Source organism: Euprymna scolopes, chromosome 2, assembly GCF_053919585.1.
Source record: "Euprymna scolopes isolate OS-2025 chromosome 2, ASM5391958v1, whole genome shotgun sequence".
Lineage (NCBI taxonomy): Eukaryota > Metazoa > Mollusca > Cephalopoda > Sepiida > Sepiolidae > Euprymna > Euprymna scolopes.
Window position 1 is genome coordinate 20333972 of NC_136483.1, and position 18318 is coordinate 20352289.

The following is an 18318-nucleotide window of genomic DNA, read 5'->3' on the forward strand; positions in this document are numbered from 1 at the left end:
AGGGAGGTCATTTATGAATATTAGGAGGAATAGAGGTCAAAGGATAGACCCCTGAGGCACTTCCACATTTATATCATATTGTTTAGATGTACGATCATCGAGGATAACCTGGATTTTTCTCTTATCTAAGAAGGATCTAATTATGTTAAGTATTCTTCCAGTGATACCGTATGATCTGATTTTCCTGAGAAGACCCTCATGCCTCATATCAAAAGCCTTATATATATATCTAGAGCTACCGCTCTACCCTCCCTGCTTTGTCCAGTGAATGGTATATACGTTCAGAGATTATAGTTAGGATGTCTGCCGTGGAACGGGCTTGCCTAAATCCATATTGTTGGTCAGAAGTTTATCATCTGTAAGGTGATGACTAAAGCGTGCTTAATTATGGACTCAAATATTTTGGCAAAAAGTGGGAGGAGGCTAATGGGGCGGTAATTTACTGGGTCAGATCTTTCGCCAGAATTATTGAATACTGGTACCGCAGAAGCAGTTTTCCAGCAGGCAGGAAAGCAAGATTCATTAAGACATTTGTTATAAAGTTTGGAGAGAACAGGAGCTACTTCGGCGGAGCATTTTTAAATAGCACAGCGGGGATGAGATCAGGTCCACATGCTTTTGAAGTATCAAGGTTTTTTATGATAGCATGCACCTGAGAAGGGGTGATTTTCAGATCGTCTGGCGTGGCGTCCGTCCGCAAAGGAAAGTCAGGGAGGGTGTGGTTAGCATGGTCCAGTGTGGAGTTGGAGGCAAACCGACTAGCAAGCATGTTAGCCTTCTCAGTTGCTGGACAAACAACCTCATGATTGTTTGATAATGGGGCAATTGTTGATTGCCCATTATTTACTACACTGTTGTAGAGTTTCTAGAAGTCACAGGTTCCTAATTTCTGTGCTTCGATGCGTTTTTTGGTGGTTTTAGTAAATTCTCTCTTATCTGTCGCTATTTTTTTTTTCTTAGTTATTTCTGGCTTGTATATACTTCTGTCTGTTTGAACTGGACTTATGTCGGTTAAATCTGCGGTACGCATGCCTCCTTTGCCCGATGGCAGCTGCACAAGTAGAAGTAAACCATTGAAATGGTTTTGAATGCCGGAACTATTCATTTATTCGGATGGCCTTTTTTACTATAGATTAAGGGAATATTTTTTTAAGGGTTTGGCTTAGGTATTTTTTGTTGCGTTTAAATTTAATATATTTAATTAGGTTAACCAAGTCCTCTTCAAAGCTTTGTGTGTGCTTGTTTTTTTTTTAAGGGTTCATGTATGTTTTTAATTTGTAGAATTTAGCCGCATTTCTCTGTGCTTCAGCTTCCTTGGGGTAAAATTTTCCTCGTCATGGGATTGTTTATCAAATGGAAGCTTTTTCTTGGCATGATGTTTGTCAAAGTGATAAGCCTTCTATCTTATATTCCTCACGAATACGTTAACACTTCCAATCAAACTAGCCACAAAGGTATCATTAGATGGGATAGGTATGTATTTAGTAGATAATTGTATGTTCTCCTCATAAAACATATCTTCAAGTACGAAGTATCCAGTCAGAAGGCGAGGTGTAGCTGCCGCTAATAGCCCCTTCTCCAATCCTTTATTGACCAATTGTTGCCGTCCCCTTATTTACTGCGGACTCAGGCGGTAGTGGGGAAAGGGGCAAAAAACTACTTCAGACCCCTTTTGACTGCCGACCCCGGAGAGACAACATGGTATGTGACACTCTCACTTCATTCCAAAAACTCACTGAATTTCCTTGTTAATTTGATATTGAAATGTATTCATTTTGTTTCATTTGTTCAATACTATATTTTCCTTTTCAGTTTTCACGGTGTTCAATAAATTTATTAACATCAGTCGAGGCGTTTTCTTTTCCTTGAAGTGGTCGGCAGTTACAGTGAAAACATGCTTTCGTGGATCTACAGGTCAGAAAATGCAATTTTCTAGGCTATAATTGCCACAATTATATTTGTTTATCCAATGTCATAATTAAAAAAAAAACAAAAAAAAAAACAACAAACAAAAAAATTTACACGTGGTTGACGCCGCGTCAAAATATTAACGGAACTTTGTAGAAAATGTATATAGTGTATATTCGGCGCGCTGTGGTTCTCATTGTTTATATTATAAAAATATATATATATAAAAAAAAGGCGTGTTTGGTTATCAACGTACAGCCTGGCATGGTAGTCGATATTGTATATATATAAAACAAAACAAAACATGACGCGTTATGTCAAAACGTAAAATCTTAATTTCATGTAAAAAAAAAAAAAATAAAATAAAAAAATAAATAAATAAATAATAATAATAATAATTAATAAATAAATAATAATAACAACAACGTCGACGTTAACACGGCGGTGTTTTGTAAACGAAAATACAAGACAAAGAACAAACGGCCAACGTTATGTCAAAACGTAAAAGGTTTCATTTCACGTAAAAAAAAAAAAAAAATAAATAAAAAAAAAATAAAATAAAAAATAATAAATAACAACGTCGGGTGCAAACAACAAATATATGGACATATTTGTGTCCATGATTATCATTATATAGTCTGGCATAGTCGTTCCTTCCTTCCTGTTTAAAAAAAAAAAAAAAAAAAAAAAAGTGTGTCCCAATCTAGAAGGATTGACTTCATCAACCGACGCACACTTGTCACTTATTAATTTCAATAATTAGTGAGTTTTCTCCCTTTAACCATTCAACATCTAAACTCCCCTCAACTCTAATATGGAACATTCAAAGCTGTCTGAAGTCAATAATGCAGATCCCCAGGAGACACAATCTCAAGAAGTAAGGCGGTCTGGACGACAAAGATACCAGACAGAAAAAATGGATTTCCAAAGAGAGGAAACAACTAAGAAAGAAAGGGAGTTTATCAATGTTTATTCTAGGTTTAAGGACGATGTGAGCTTTGTCAGGATAAAGCTCAAATCAGAGTGCTCAATGCAGCAATTAGAGAATTTCACCCAGATTTTAGAAGAAAACAGGAGAACAGTGGAACAAGCCTATGAAGGTGTACGAAAATTAACTACACCACTTCCAGACATAAGAAGGAAAATGGACACATGTACTTCGGTAACCTCTGAAGTAATATCACTTCTTGAGGAACGGTATTCGGAAGAAGTGTTCGATCCTGCTGGAGTTAAAATATCTCTCTCGAACTTGTTACAGAGAAAAGATGCTAGGTAAGTTTATGGCTCCACTGTTTCCAGACTGAGTCGAAGCTCTGGCCAAAGTTCACAAATATCGCTGAGAAAGGCTGAGGCAGCTGCACGCCTGGCTTCTAAGCAAGTGGAAATCCAGCGAAATCAGGAAATTTCCAAATTAAAGGAAACCCTCAGAGAGCTTGAAAACCAAAGGGACCTGGAAATAATTGCGGCAGAGTACAACGCTTATGCGGAAGCAGATGGCAGCAATATACTGGAGAAGTCCAAAGGGGAAGATGCTTTGCAGGTAGACGAATCTATCCTCAGTAGAACCAGAAGTAAGACCCTCCAGACAGCCTGTGGCCCAATCACACCCAAAATTGAAAGAGAGGATGCACTTGTTAAGGTATTAAGGGAGTCTTTACTGATATCCAAACTCCCCACACCAGAACCATCCGTTTTTAAAGGAGATCCACTTGAATTTGTTGAATGGAGCACCACCTTCAAATCATTGATAGAAGAGAGCTGTAAGAGCTCAGCACATAAATTATTCTATTTAAAAAAATATGTGGGCGGTGAAACTTTTTCAGCATTACAGGGTATGTTCTATCGGACAGATGAAGAGGCATATACTCAAGCTTGGGATATTTTACAGAAGCGCTATGGGCATCCCTTTGTCATCCAAAGAGCGTTTAGAGAAAAGCTCAAAGGGTGGCCAAGAATCGGACCTAGGGAATCCTTCAAGCTCAGGGACTTCAGCGACTTCCTTATAACATGCAGCAGTGCAATGCCACACATATCCGGTCTGCAGGTACTGAACGACTGCGAAGAAAATGAAAAGCTACTTCGTAAACTTCCTGGTTGGGTCACAGACCGTTGGAATAGGTATGTCACTAGGGCCTTAGATAAGAACATGCCATACCCAAGCTTTAAGGAATTTTATGATTTTGTGTCGGAGGAAGCACGAATAGCATGCAATCCAAATTCCTCCCTTCATGCTTTAAATCAAACTGAAAGGAGCTCGGAAAGAACACAAACTCGGTTGCATGCTAGTGCACTAGCAACATCAACAATCTCACCCAAAGGAAGGGACCCCAAAATCAAGGAAGGTCAAGATAAACCTAAACCGAATGGTCCAGAGATTGCTACATCACAGCCTATGCGGTGCCACTTCTAAGGGCACGCCCACTTCATATACAAATGCGAGGAGTTTCGGGCTCTATCACTTGACCAGAGAAGGAGTTTCATCCTGACCAAAAACATGTGCCTTAGTTGTCTCAGGGTGGGACATTTTGCAAAAGATTGTAAGAAGAAAGTTACTTGCAACATTTGCAGATTGGCCCATCCCACACCACTTCATGAAGACAAGCCCAGGTCGAAAGAAGTCGAAATAACCAGGGAAAATAGTGGTGCTACAAGCCTATATTGCAAAAAGGCAAGCAACAGCAATCACACATCCATGATAATACCAGTTTGGCTCTCATGCACAGATCCAGCAAGTCCGGAAGTACTAGTGTATGCCTTATTGGATACACAGAGTAGCAACACATTCATCAATCGAGATGTTTGTGAAATAATTAAAGCAGACTCAGAACCTGTTCGGTTGAAGCTGTCAACAATAGCCAGCCAAAACACAATTGAAAAGTGCCAACGCATTTCAGGTCTAAAAGTGAGAGGGTATTTCTCACAAAAGAAAATAGAGCTACCTCCTACCTACACGCGAGAATACATTCCTCTGGAAAGAAATAGCATCCCTACATGTAAAACTGCTGAAGCATGGAAACACCTCGTTAATATAGCAAAAGAAATGCCGGAAGAGTTAGACTGTCCTATTGGACTGCTAATAGGGTATGACTGCGCAGCAGCCTTAAAACCTAGGAAGGTGATTGCAGGTAAAGATAATGATCCGTTTGCTGTCAGGACAGATCTTGGGTGGTGTATAGTAGGACCGACATCACATTTGAGTGGCCCAGGAAACCCGGTGGGGTATTGTCATCGAACCTTCTCCAAAGAAATCCCGCCCATCAGACCTACCTCAATAATCAGAGCCTTGGAGATGGACTTCTGCAATATAAATTCCAAAGAAAGAACTGTTTCTCAGGAAGATATAAAATTTCTTGAAATATTAAGCAAGGAGATTCAACATAATAACGAGGGACATATAGAAATGCCCTTGCCTTTTCGTGCACGTCCCCATCTTCCGAAAAATAAGCATCTAGCCGAAGTTCGTCTCAAACACCTCAAAACCAAATTTAGAAAATATCCACAATTTGAAAGTGACTACATCAAATTTATGGAGAAAATTATTGAAGCAGGTGATGCAGAAGAAGTTTATGATGCATCCAATGATGGCAGCACATGGTATATTCCTCACCATGGAGTGTATCATCCTAGAAAACCTGGAAAAATTAGAGTTGTGTTTGACTGTTCTGCTAAATTCAGGAATACCTCACTAAACGACCACCTCCTGACAGGACCTGATTTAATCAAGGCTCTACCTGGAGTGCTGTGCAGGTTTCGGGAACATTGCATCGCTCTTACATGTGATGTAGAAAGCATGTTCCATCGCTTTCACGTCAATCCCGGAGACAGAGACTTTCTCAGATTCCTCTGGTGGAAGGATGGAGATACAAGGACTGAGCCCAGGGAATATCGTATGCGAGTCCACATTTTTGGGGCATCTTCTTCTCCCGGTTGTGCGAATTATGGTTTTAAACACTTGGCTAACAAGTATCAAGAGAAATATCCCCTCACTGCAGCCTTTATCCAAAGGAACTTTTACGTGGACGACGGGCTTATCAGTGTTGAGACAGAAGAGGAGGCAAGACAGCTGATTAGAGAGGCAAACGAAATCTGCGCTAAGGGTCAACTACATTTACACAAATTCGTGTCGAACAAGAAGGGACTCTTAGATGCAATTTTGGAAGGCAAACCCGACACGACAACAAAAGAAGTGGACCTAAATTACAACATCGTTCCAACTCAAAGTGTACTGGGTGTTAAGTGGAACACAGTCATGGACACATTTGCTTTCAATGTCACCCTTAACCCAGGAGCAGCTACCCGACGTGGAATTCTGTCAACAGTGGCCAGTGTGTATGATCCATTGGGATTTATCGCACCCTTTCTTCTAGCCGGGAAGAGAGTGCTGCAAGAGATGTGCAAACAAGGAGTTGGTTGGGACGAACATCTCCCTTCTGAACTAAAACCAAGGTGGGAGTCATGGATTAAGGACGTAGACAACCTCAAACTAGTCTAAATACAAAGATGTTTCATTCCAGACAACATCGGCTCCATTGAAAAAATGGAGCTACACCATTTTTCTGACGCTAGTGCCACTGGATATGGCCAATGTACTTATTTGCGAATTGTCTCAACAAAGAAGGTGCATTGTACATTAGTTATGGGTAAAGCCAGAGTAGCACCCATCAAAGTTGTTACTGTGCCTCGTCTCGAACTAGTTGCTGCTACAGTCTCTGCAACAATAAGTAACTTTCTGAAGGAAGAACTAGACATAAAGGTAGACAAAGAGTACTTCTGGACGGATTCACAAGTTGTTCTGGGTTATATAAAAAATGATGCCAGACGATCTCATGTCTTTGTTGCCAACAGAGTCCAGAGAATAAGAGATAGTACTGATCCTAACCAGTGGTCATACGTTGATACAAAACAAAACCCTGCAGATCATGCATCCAGAGGACTAACGGTGGGAGAGCTGATTAATTCAAATTGGTTTACGGGACCAGAATTCTTATGGGACCGCGAGATAATCACCATTAAACAATGTCCTGAACCCATCATTGGAGATCCGGAAGTGAGGGTTCTGAAAACCATGCTCACTGAAACAAAGAATTTTCTTGACAGATTCTCCAGGTTGACAAATTGGAACAGGCTACTAAATGTTGTTGCTCGAATAAAACGCCTGGCAAATAAATCCCTATCAGGTTGCATTAGTGTAAGAGAAAGAGAATTAGCTTCCTTTGCACTCATCAGCATAGCACAAAGGGAAGCGTGGGAAGAAGAGTTTGGGGTACTCAACAAAAATCCCAATCAGTTAACAAAAAAAAGTGGGCTTTACCCACTTGACCCTATCATGAAGGACGGCCTTCTTAGAGTGGGAGGGCGTTTGAAGGAATCCACATCTACCGAGCCAAGACACCCAATAATATTGCCAAAAGAGAGCTTGGTGACTCGCCTAATCATCGATTTCTGTCATAAGAAAACACAGCATCAAGGTCGGGGAATGACCCTAAATGAAATCCGGGCCAATGGCTATTGGATTATCGGTGTCAGCAAGAAAGTGGAAAGATATGTTAAGAACTGTGTGATTTGCCGAAGAATGCGCAGACCATTGGAAGGACAACGCATGGCAGATCTCCCAGTTGAAAGAGTTGAACCACATCCACCATTCTTGTACATAGGAATGGACTGTTTTGGACCCTTTTACACAAAACACGGTCGGAAGGACATAAAGAGGTATGGCCTCCTGTTCACATGTCTTAGTTCCAGAGCCGTCCATCTAGAAATGCTCGAGGACCTCTCTACTGATGCCTTTCTAAACGCATTGAGATGTTTTATAGCCCTGAGAGGTGCAGTAAGACAAATACGATGCGACCAAGGAACCAATTTTGTAGGCGGAAAGTGTCAGCTTGAAAAGGGCATCGCAGAATTGGATCACGACAGAGTAGCAAGGTTTCTCGCTGAGAAGCAATGCGACTTCAGGATGAACGTGCCTGGGGCTAGCCATATGGGTGGTGTATGGGAGCGCCAAATACGCACAGTAAAAGGCGTAATGAGCACTGTATTAGCTTCAGCCACGGGTAGACTGGATGATTTCACCCTAAGAACATTTCTGTATGAAGCAATGGCAATAGTGAACAGTCGTCCACTCACAGTAGACACAATTAATGACCCTAAGAGTCTCGAACCCCTAACACCAAACCATTTAATACAAATGAAGACAACTAAACCACTTCCACCACCTGGTAATTTCTTAAAGGAAGACTTGTATGCTAGGAAGAGATGGCGCCGAGTTCAGTACCTCGTTGAACAGTTCTGGAACCGATGGCGTAAAGAATACCTGGCTAACATAAGCACCAGACAACGATGGCATGCAATCAGAAGAAATATAAAAATTGGAGACATTGTACTCATAAAGGAAGATAATCTCCCTCGGAATGAATGGAAAATGGCTAAGGTGGTGGAGGCAGCAAAGGACAAAGACGGTTTGGTGCGTAAAGTTAAACTCCAACTGGGTCAAGATGGGTCAAAAAGTTGAATCTGCTGAAAGCTGCATTGATCGTCCAATCCATAAGTTAGTTGTGCTAGTAGAGAATAACGATACATAAATACAATGAATATAGTAAAAGAGTAGCAATTATATTGATATTGTAATAAAATTGTCATCGTTCAGTAACGGCTCATCAATATTCGATGGCAATTTGGTGGGAGTGTAGCTGCCGCTAATAGCCCCTTCTCCAATCCTTTATTGACCAATTGTTGCCGTCCCCTTATTTACTGCGGACTCAGGCGGTAGTGGGGAAAGGTGCAAAAAACTACTTCAGACCCCTTTTGACTGCCGACCCCGGAGAGACAACATGGTATGTGACACTCTCACTTCATTCCAAGAACTCACTAAATTTCCTTGTCAATTTGATATTGAAATGTATTCATTTTGTTTCATTTGTTCAATACTATATTTTCCTTTTCAGTTTTCACGGTGTTCAATAAATTTATTAACATCAGTCGAGGCGTTTTCTTTTCCTTGAAGTGGTCGGCAGTTACACGAGGAAAGCAGACAAGTTAAAATATAAATTATTTAAATTATAAATTGACGACTATCTAAAATGTCTCAAAATAACCGTAACACAAGGACAATAAAAATAGGTTAGTGTTAGTTATGGGTTAGAGTTAGGGTTAGGGTTAGGGTAAAAATGTAAACGATTCTGGTTCAAAAGCTGGTTTAGTACCAAAAAGTATTTTTAATAACTGCTTCGTGAAATTTAACAAATTTAACAGTTATTTCATTATTTTTTTGTCAAAAAACATTATTAAATCATCATACAAATAAATATACAATGAGTGTTTTTATCGCTTTAAACGTTGTATCATTATTTTTTTGTTGTTGGAAAGGCAGCGTTTTGATTTTCATTCGTTTTTTTTCCGGCTGATAATTTTTATCTGCGTAGGCAAAAGTTGATTTTGTTTGGTTCAAAAGCTGTACCAGTACTCAGTGTTGTAGCAACTACTTTTGCCGGCCGGAGCGGTTGTAAAATTTGCCGCCCCTGCTGATTTAAAAAATAAAAGTCAATTTTTGCATAACTGCCCTAAAACGCTAGATTAGTTTGAATATGGATATTTATTTTACATTAAATTTACATGTAAAAATGACCTACACTCTAAATTCTTACTCTATTGTCTTGTTTATTTCTTCTTACCTGGTGGATGATTTTTGAGACTTTGTAAGAAAGTAAAGAAGGGAAGAAAAATAAATACAAAACGAATAAATGTTACCAAAGGCAAGATAAGTAACTCTTCTACCTAGTAAAAGAATGTATTTAACTTTTACAAAGGAAACAATTCGAACTTTCGCATTACATTAAAATAAAAGTTTAAACATGAAAAAAAAAAAAAAAATGCCAGTAATCCATTTTCAATTCATGAAATACATTTTGAATGTCTTTAAAATAGGTTTCAAAATATACCTACATTTTATACTGGCAAATTTTCAATGTCTTTTGTGCGTCCTCTTAGCGTATGAAAAACTTGAAAACTAAATTGCTGAACGGAATCAAAAATATTATTTATCAAAAATAATTTATATTAGTAGCCTGAGATTTTATTGCTTTATCCAAATGCGTCTTCCCTTATCTAGAAATTTTGTTTTAGTAGACACATGAACTGAAACCAAAAAGGAAATGGGCTAACACGTGTTGTCACGTATAGGTGTGAAAAGTTTTGAATCTTGTTAATGTCCAATTCATCTGAACAAATGCAGACGTATAAACCGAAATCAAAGAAGAAATGAACCAGTACGTGTTGTCGTATATAGATGCGAAAGTTTTCAATTCATTTTTTTTTTTTACACAGTGATCATCACATATCAAGGCCCGGAAGCCACTCAGGGATAAGGGTTATTGCAAGTACATTACGTTAGTGTGGAGATTTGATGAAGTGTTTACTTAAGGGGGCGGTTCATTAGGAATTTGTTAACATTGGACTTGAACACATCCAAGTTGTAGTCCGGTGGGAAGCAGGTAGACGGAACAGAGTTCCACAGGCGTGCAGTTCTAAGAAAGAAGCTTTGTTCATGGAATCCACGTTTTGATTTAGGCACAGATATAGAGTGGGGGAAATTTTTCACAGTGGATTCGGCTAGACGGGTGTTTTTCGTGAAAGATTGGCGAGGGGGGGGGGCAGAGTTTGGAGTTCAGACGAGCACCTGCCATGGAAATAACGATAAAACAAGGATAGGCTCGCAACGTCTCTTCTGTGGGAGAGAGGTTGCAAGGTAGAGAAAAGGGCATCCCCCACTAAGCCACGAAGTCTATTTTGTACTCTGTCAAGGCAGGATAGGCTGTTTTTATCAGCTCCTGCCCAGATATGGCAGCAGTATTCCATCCTTGAACGTACTTGGCTTTTAGAGAATTGCATTAGTAGTGAGATATCTTCTGGAGCGGTAGAAGGATCCCACCATCTTTCCAGCGACCTTGGCAACAGACTTGATGTACGTGTTCCATTTCAGATCAGTAGTAAAGGTCAAACCCAGAAGCTTGTCAAAACAAAAAATTAATTTTATTACTATCCAATTTATTTGAGGCTAACACTTTGAAATTATAAAATGTTTGTTTTTATAACAAAAAAAAAAAAAAAAATTTTTCTCAACAAAAATCTTTTTTCAACATTTTTCGGAACATGTAAATCAACTGCTTTCTTTGAAAGGTAACCTAGATAATTTATGCATTTAAAAGATTTTTTTGTTTTGTTTTACAAGTTAAATAAAGTTACATCGTATTTTGATGTTATTATTTTAGTTTCAGTGATAATTTAAAAACAATAAATAGTTTTCATTAGAACCAATAATGAAAAATTAAGTTAAAAATTTAAAAGAATCGGTTTTGGACTCGGAAAATAGGGACACGTTTTTCCAATTCCGATACCTTTAAAAGTTCCGATTTTTTTTACAACATTAAAGAATCATTTTGGTATAACATTTCAGATTTTTTTGTTAACTTTTATTTTTCCTATTTTTTATCTTTACCCTCTCAAAATGCCGCCCCCAGGCGCGTGCCGTCCGGAGTGGACTGCCTCCCCGCCACCTTGTTACGTCACTGCCATTGGGATTTTTCGTACAAAAGTCACACATTTAAATATTTTGTTAATATTAGAAAGAGAGAGAGAGAGAGAGAGAGAGAGAGAGAGAGAGAGAGAGAGAGAGAGAGAGAGAGAGAGAGAGAGAGAGAGAGAAGAATTATTTTTCGATTTTCCGAAATTTGGCATGAATTTGAAAGCCTTTAAACTGTCGAATAGAAAATAATCTTTAGCTAATCTTCATTTATTAAATTAATTATAAATTTGGGGAGCTTTTTAGGTTTAACAATTTTATAAATAGAACTAAAAAAAAGCGGTTATAACTTAACAAGCGTTATCATTTCTATATCAGTTCGATTAATTCAATAATTTCATGATCAAAAGATACCGCAATAATTAAATATAACTTTTTAAAATATACTTTAAAAAGATAATTTTGCAAAAAAACAAAACAAAAAAACAACAACAAAAAAAGAAAACATCAAAAGAAACATGGTAGTTAAAAAAAAAGCGAAACAAACAAGATATACTTTACGTAAATAAATCATTTAATGCGCAGTTCAGAATGTTTTTTTTTAATTGAAATCTTTACGAAAAATAAAACATGTGAAAACGATAAAAAAAAACGATAAAAAAAACGATAAAAAAATACGATAAAAAAAACAGCATGAACGCACGCACGGAAACGTGAAAAAAATCGCAATTGATTGTAACCTAGCAGAATACGAAGAAGCGCGGTTTCTTATTAGCAGTAGGCGTGGCTAAATTTAATGCCTTTACCTAAATATCCAATAAGCTGTTATCGGCACGAATATCAACCAATAGAAAACGAGAGCGATGATAAATGTGAGTTTCTTTGACAATCCCCACTTCCTTACAGCTTGCACGATTTAACCGAGTAAAATAATGCGAAAAAAAAAAAAAAAAAAAAAAAAGACGAAAGGAGAGAATTATTGCAGACTTCTACAATTCAACTTTGTCTAATAATATATTTGTTTAATGCTACAGTACACACACACACACACACACACACACACACACACACACACACACACACACACACACACACACACACGCGCGCGCGCGCGCATTTTCAGTATTTAATTTAACAGTGCTCAATGCGTTAGTAGAGTTAGGAAATTGCAAAAAATATATTTATGGCAATTATATATTATATATATTTTCAAACATATATATATACCCATACATAAATATATAATAAATAGAAAAAAGGGGTTTATGCACACACAAAAAACAAATTTATATGAGTATATATATATATATATATATATATATATATATATATATATATATATATATATATATATATATATATATATCAATATACACACAAAAAAAGAATTTTATCAGTATATATATATATATATATATATATATATATATATATATATATATATATATATATATATATATATATACTGATAAAATTCTCTTTTTTGTGTATATTGATATTCATATTAAACCCATTTCGTTCTATTTATTATATATTTATGAATGCGTATATATATTTGAAAAAAAAAAAAAAAAAAAATTGCCCACCAAACGCCATTGACAGCTTTTGGTCTACAGACATGAAACTTTTCTTTTTTTTTTTTTCTTTTTTTTTTGTATATGGATGGCGGATTTGCATTCATCTGCGAAAGATCTAGCTAATTTGCATATTCTTTTAAAATTCATTTAAATTAATTCCCTTTTAGTTTTTTCGGTTTTCTCATGAGATTATCATCTTTGGTTAACTATTATGTGTAATTATATTTATGCAGATATTCTACATGATTTATACTTGCGTAATATTTGCGTAAAAAACACAAAACCTCTTTCTATATATATTTATGTATGTGTATACATTTGTTTAAAATTTTTGTCTACCAAACTCCACTGTCAGTTTCTAACCCATGCGAAACTTTATATTTGGGTTTTAGCAAGGAAAAATCGGTGCAAAAGCGTGAACATTAAAAAAAAAAAAAAAAATGGAACGACGGCATTACGAATATGCATGCGTAACGTAATAGCCGTTGGTTCATATTTTACTTTTTATCCTTGTAGTAAACATGTCTTCATAGCTCAGGATTTAACGTCAAAGGAAAAAATAAATCGTAAACTAAACGTTTTGGTTTCGATTCTTGGTGGTGGCGTACGAGTGATTTAAAAAAAACAACTTTTTAAATCATTATTATATATTGGGTCTAATATAATATAATAATAAATACGTAATCTGCATTCATGAAAATATCTTATTCAAGTGTATTTTATGACCTGGAAATGCCGGACGGCTTGCTAGTTGTCATATATTTACATAACTTACTCTTTCTCTCTCTCTCTCTCTCTCTCTCTCTCTCTCTATATATATATATATATATATATATATATATATATATATATATATATATATATATATATATATATATAGTACTTGGACGATTAATCGGAATCGGAATCGGGAAACGGAAAATCGGAACTTTGAGAGCATCAGAATCGGTGTCAAAATCGGAAAAATTTATGCCAATATTCCACTTTTTTAAAACATTTACTATTACTGTGGACGATTGTATTTACTTATATATTTTCCTACGCTTACCTAGGCTCCAATCATGTTTATTTATCGTGTCAACCACTTACAGCCCTTACATGATGTTAATTTTTGTTTTGTTTTGTTTTTTGACAGACAAACAAATTATATAAACACTTTTTAAATATAAAACACATTATTAGACCCAAAAGCTGTAATAAAACCAGAAAAAATTACATTTTTATTCATTTTTCATCATTTCTTACTCGACTAAATTTTATGACATTCGAGACCGCCATATTGCTTTAAAATTGCCCTTCCTAAATTTGACAGATTGCCCTTTTATGGAAAAATTAGGCCCCTTTTACGCTATTAATTACAACTTGGCGCCATGGAAAAGCGTAAGAATGGCAAAATTTGGCCTTAAAGAGGTCAATCTGTCAAACCTAAGAAAGACCAAGTTTTTAAAGCAATATGGCGGCCTCGAATGTTGTACATTTAGTCTCATAAAAATGACATTTTTTTCTGGTCTTATTACAGCCTTTGGGTCTAATAATGTGCCTTATATAAAAATAGTTTTTTTCTAATTTTTGTGTCTAAACTATAAATTTACCCCAAATTACATTGCCCACGGAAACACTTAATTGTTATATTTTTTTTTTTTTTTTGATGGGGTACTTCTCTTTTCCGGACTTATTATCGACACTGCTCAGACATTATCTTTCCTTTTCTTTTTTTTTTGTAAATATTTGTAAATTTTTTACCTAAGCTCAACCTCCACAATTTCCTATAAAATCACGATTTTCATAGGTTTTCGATTTTTTTGAATAAGACAATCTCTTTTAACTTTGGCGGAAACCATAGTTTTAGAGATATAAAGACATGCATTATGAACTGTAATTCAGTGGCCGCCAAATTTGTATACACGCGTGATAAAAAAATCTACTTCTCTCCGCCCGACACTGCCACTTCCCATATTTTTTTGGGGGGGGGGTTATAGTCTTTGTTGGGGGTGGTATGCTGACAACGACTATCAATGTTAAGTTTGGGGCAAATACTTTGACAAAGCCCCCTCATAAAATAGACATTTATTCCGAAAGCCATTCTTAACATGAGGATGTTGAGGTGTCTATTCCGAAAGACGTTATTAACATGAGACGGTTGTGCGTGTCTATACAGGAAGTCGTTCTTAACATAAGGACGTTGGGGGTTAGCCACTAGCAACACACACACACACACACACACACACACACACACACACACACACACACACACACACACACACATATATATATATATATTTAACAAATCAAATTTATCTAGAGACAAAAAGTTCAACACAAACGTGGGAACACAAAGGGGGAACAAATAAATATATTAAACTAAAATTCATAAATAAAAGTTACATATAACGTTATTATATCATCACATCAATAAGGAAAGAATAAGAGAGAGAAACCTCATCATGCCATGCCATTTCGAAGCTAAATGCTTCTCATCAGAATAGGAGAACAGCCAACATTATACAAAATAAAAAATTAGAACATTTAGATTAGAAATGAAGGAAGTATGCATAAAAACATTAAAATATCTGATGATATAATAATGATACAATATGATATAATATGATATTATAATGATATAATATGATATAATATTATATTATAATGATATAATATGATATAATATGATATTATAATGATATAATATGATATAATATGATATTATAATGATATAATATGATATATGATATTATAATTATATATGTAATATTATATATTATATGATATAATAATGATATAATATGATATAATATTATAGAAATGATGATATAATATGATATAATATGATATAATAATGATATAGCATGATATAATATGATATAATAATGATATAATATGATATAATAATGATATAATAATGATATAATATGATACAATATGATATATAATTATATAATATGATATAAAGTATATAATGATGATCTAAGATGATATAATATGATATTATAATGATATAATACGATATAATATGATATTATAATTATATAATATGATATAATATATAATATGATATAATATGATATAATAATGATATAATATTATATAATATTTAATATGATATTATAATGATATAACATGATATAATATGATATTATAATGATATAACATGATATAATATGATATTATAATGATATAATATGATATAATATGATATAATAATGATATAATACGATATAATATGATATGATAATTATATAACATGATATAATATGATATAATAATGATATAATACGATATTATAAGGATATAACATGATATAATATGATATTATAATGATATAACATGATATAATATGATATTATAATGATATAATATGATATAATATGATATAATAATGATATAATACGATATAATATGATATGATAATTATATAACATGATATAATATGATATTATAATGATATAACATGATATAATATGATATTATAATGATATAATATGATATAATATTGTATTATAATGATATAATATGATATAATGATGATATAATAAAAAGATTGTGTATAATATAGTATTATAATGATATAACATGATATAATATGATATTATAATGATATAATGTGATATAATAATGATATAATAAATGATTGTGTATAATATGGTATTATAATGATATAATGTGATATAATAATGATATAATAAATGATTGTGTATAATATGGTATTATAATGATATAATATGATATAATAATGATATAATAAAAAGATTGTGTATAATATGGTATTATAATGATATAATATTATATAATATGGTATTATAATGATATAATATGATATAATAATGATATAATAAAAATATTGTGTATAATATGGTATTATAATGATATAATATTATATAATATGGTATTATAATGATATAATATGATATAATAAAAAGATTGTGTATAATGAACAGTTTTTTTTGTGATTTATTGTGGAAAAAAATTCACCAACTCTAAAGACACCTTACGCACATACATACACACATGAACACACACATATATTTAAATACAATACTGAAATGCTGTAGGATTACAGATTATATAATACTTTAAAACATAAAGCCCAAATAAATCTTAGTATCACTATTTATAAGACGATCCCAAGCAGATAAAGAAATCTCAATATGGCATATAAAGCAATAATATAAATGGAAATTCGGAGTTAAATTAAATAGAATTACAACAAAATTTATTTTTTGACAAAGGTGTAAAAATAATTATTAAAATTCTTTTCTTAATCCATGGATTTCAATGAATGGCTCATCTCATCGGAGGAAATGTTTTAAACAAAATAGATATGGGTAATTATAAATTTTCCTTATTAGCACATAAATGGGAAATTACATTTGAAATTATACTTTGTGTGTTCGTAAGTAAATTTTATAATTTATAATTACCTATATATAGTGAGTGAGTGAGTGAGTGAGTGAGTGAGTGTGTGTGTGTGTGTGTGTATTATTTGTTTTTGTTTTGCGATACTTTTTGAATTAATTCAATCATTTACGAAAGTGCATTTTTACCTAAATGCGAGTTGGGAATAATTTTCCCTTTTACCAATTTGGTAACCCCAAATGGGGAGCGGCATATATACTGCTTAAAATATAATTATCCACTGATTGACACGTGTTTAGTCGTCTGCATCTACATCGCTAGATTCAACCACTCTGATGAGTCGTAGACGACAAAACACGTGTCAGTGGATAATTATATTTTAAACAATACACACACAGACACAGACACAGACACAGACACACACACACACACACACACACACACACACACACACATATATATATATATATATATATATATATATATATATATATATATATATATATATATAGGGTGCTTTTGGACATCGAATTTTGCATTAAAATAATGTAAATGATATATCTATAACATAAAGTTGAATGTTTGTGTGTGTGTGTTGTGTGTGCGTCTGGTCACGAATAGGCACCTATATGGTTGACTATTTTAAAAACTGATTACATATAATCATAGAAGATCTATCGAGACACAGGAATGGGTATGTTTGATCTTGCAGAACGGTGGTTCATTAAAATTGTGGGGTCTGCGTTCGCGCCTGGTCCACAAAGTATGAAAAAATAAAAACGTTTACAAGTGTTTTTGATATAGATGTACATAAGAATACTTTGATAAGTATGTTTTAACTTAAATAGGGATGGTATAATAAAATTGTGGGGTGAGCGTTCGCGCCTGGCCCCCATAGAATGGAAATAGGCACAAACTTTAATAAAGACTTTTCATACCTATCTGCGTAAGTATGCTTTGATA

At 34.3% G+C, this 18318-nt stretch overlaps 2 protein-coding genes and 1 long non-coding RNA gene across 3 annotated transcripts; all 3 read left to right on the forward strand.

Annotated features, from left to right (window-relative positions):
- Positions 1–1315: 1315 nt before the first annotated feature.
- LOC145241406 (uncharacterized) lies at positions 1316–2473 on the forward strand. The gene is made up of 2 exons (XR_013862554.1): positions 1316–1701; positions 1813–2473. It is a non-coding gene; the product is annotated as an uncharacterized LOC145241406 (long non-coding RNA).
- A 1929-nt stretch (positions 2474–4402) lies between these two features.
- Positions 4403–6400, forward strand: LOC145303271 (uncharacterized). Its single transcript, XM_080144697.1, has one exon. It carries the CDS (start codon positions 4403–4405, stop codon positions 6398–6400), a length of 1998 nt encoding a protein of 665 aa, XP_080000823.1.
- A 45-nt stretch (positions 6401–6445) lies between these two features.
- LOC145303288 (uncharacterized) lies at positions 6446–8419 on the forward strand. Its single transcript, XM_080144698.1, has one exon. The coding sequence runs from the start codon at positions 6446–6448 to the stop codon at positions 8417–8419; it is 1974 nt and encodes a 657-aa protein (XP_080000824.1).
- The last annotated feature ends 9899 nt before the right edge of the window (positions 8420–18318 follow it).

Excerpts from the sequence above, each read along its gene's own strand:
- LOC145303271 (XM_080144697.1), top strand. The coding sequence starts at position 4,403 with ATGTGCCTTAGTTGTCTCAGGGTGGGACATTTTGCAAAAGATTGTAAG.
- LOC145303288 (XM_080144698.1), top strand. The coding sequence starts at position 6,446 with ATGGAGCTACACCATTTTTCTGACGCTAGTGCCACTGGATATGGCCAA.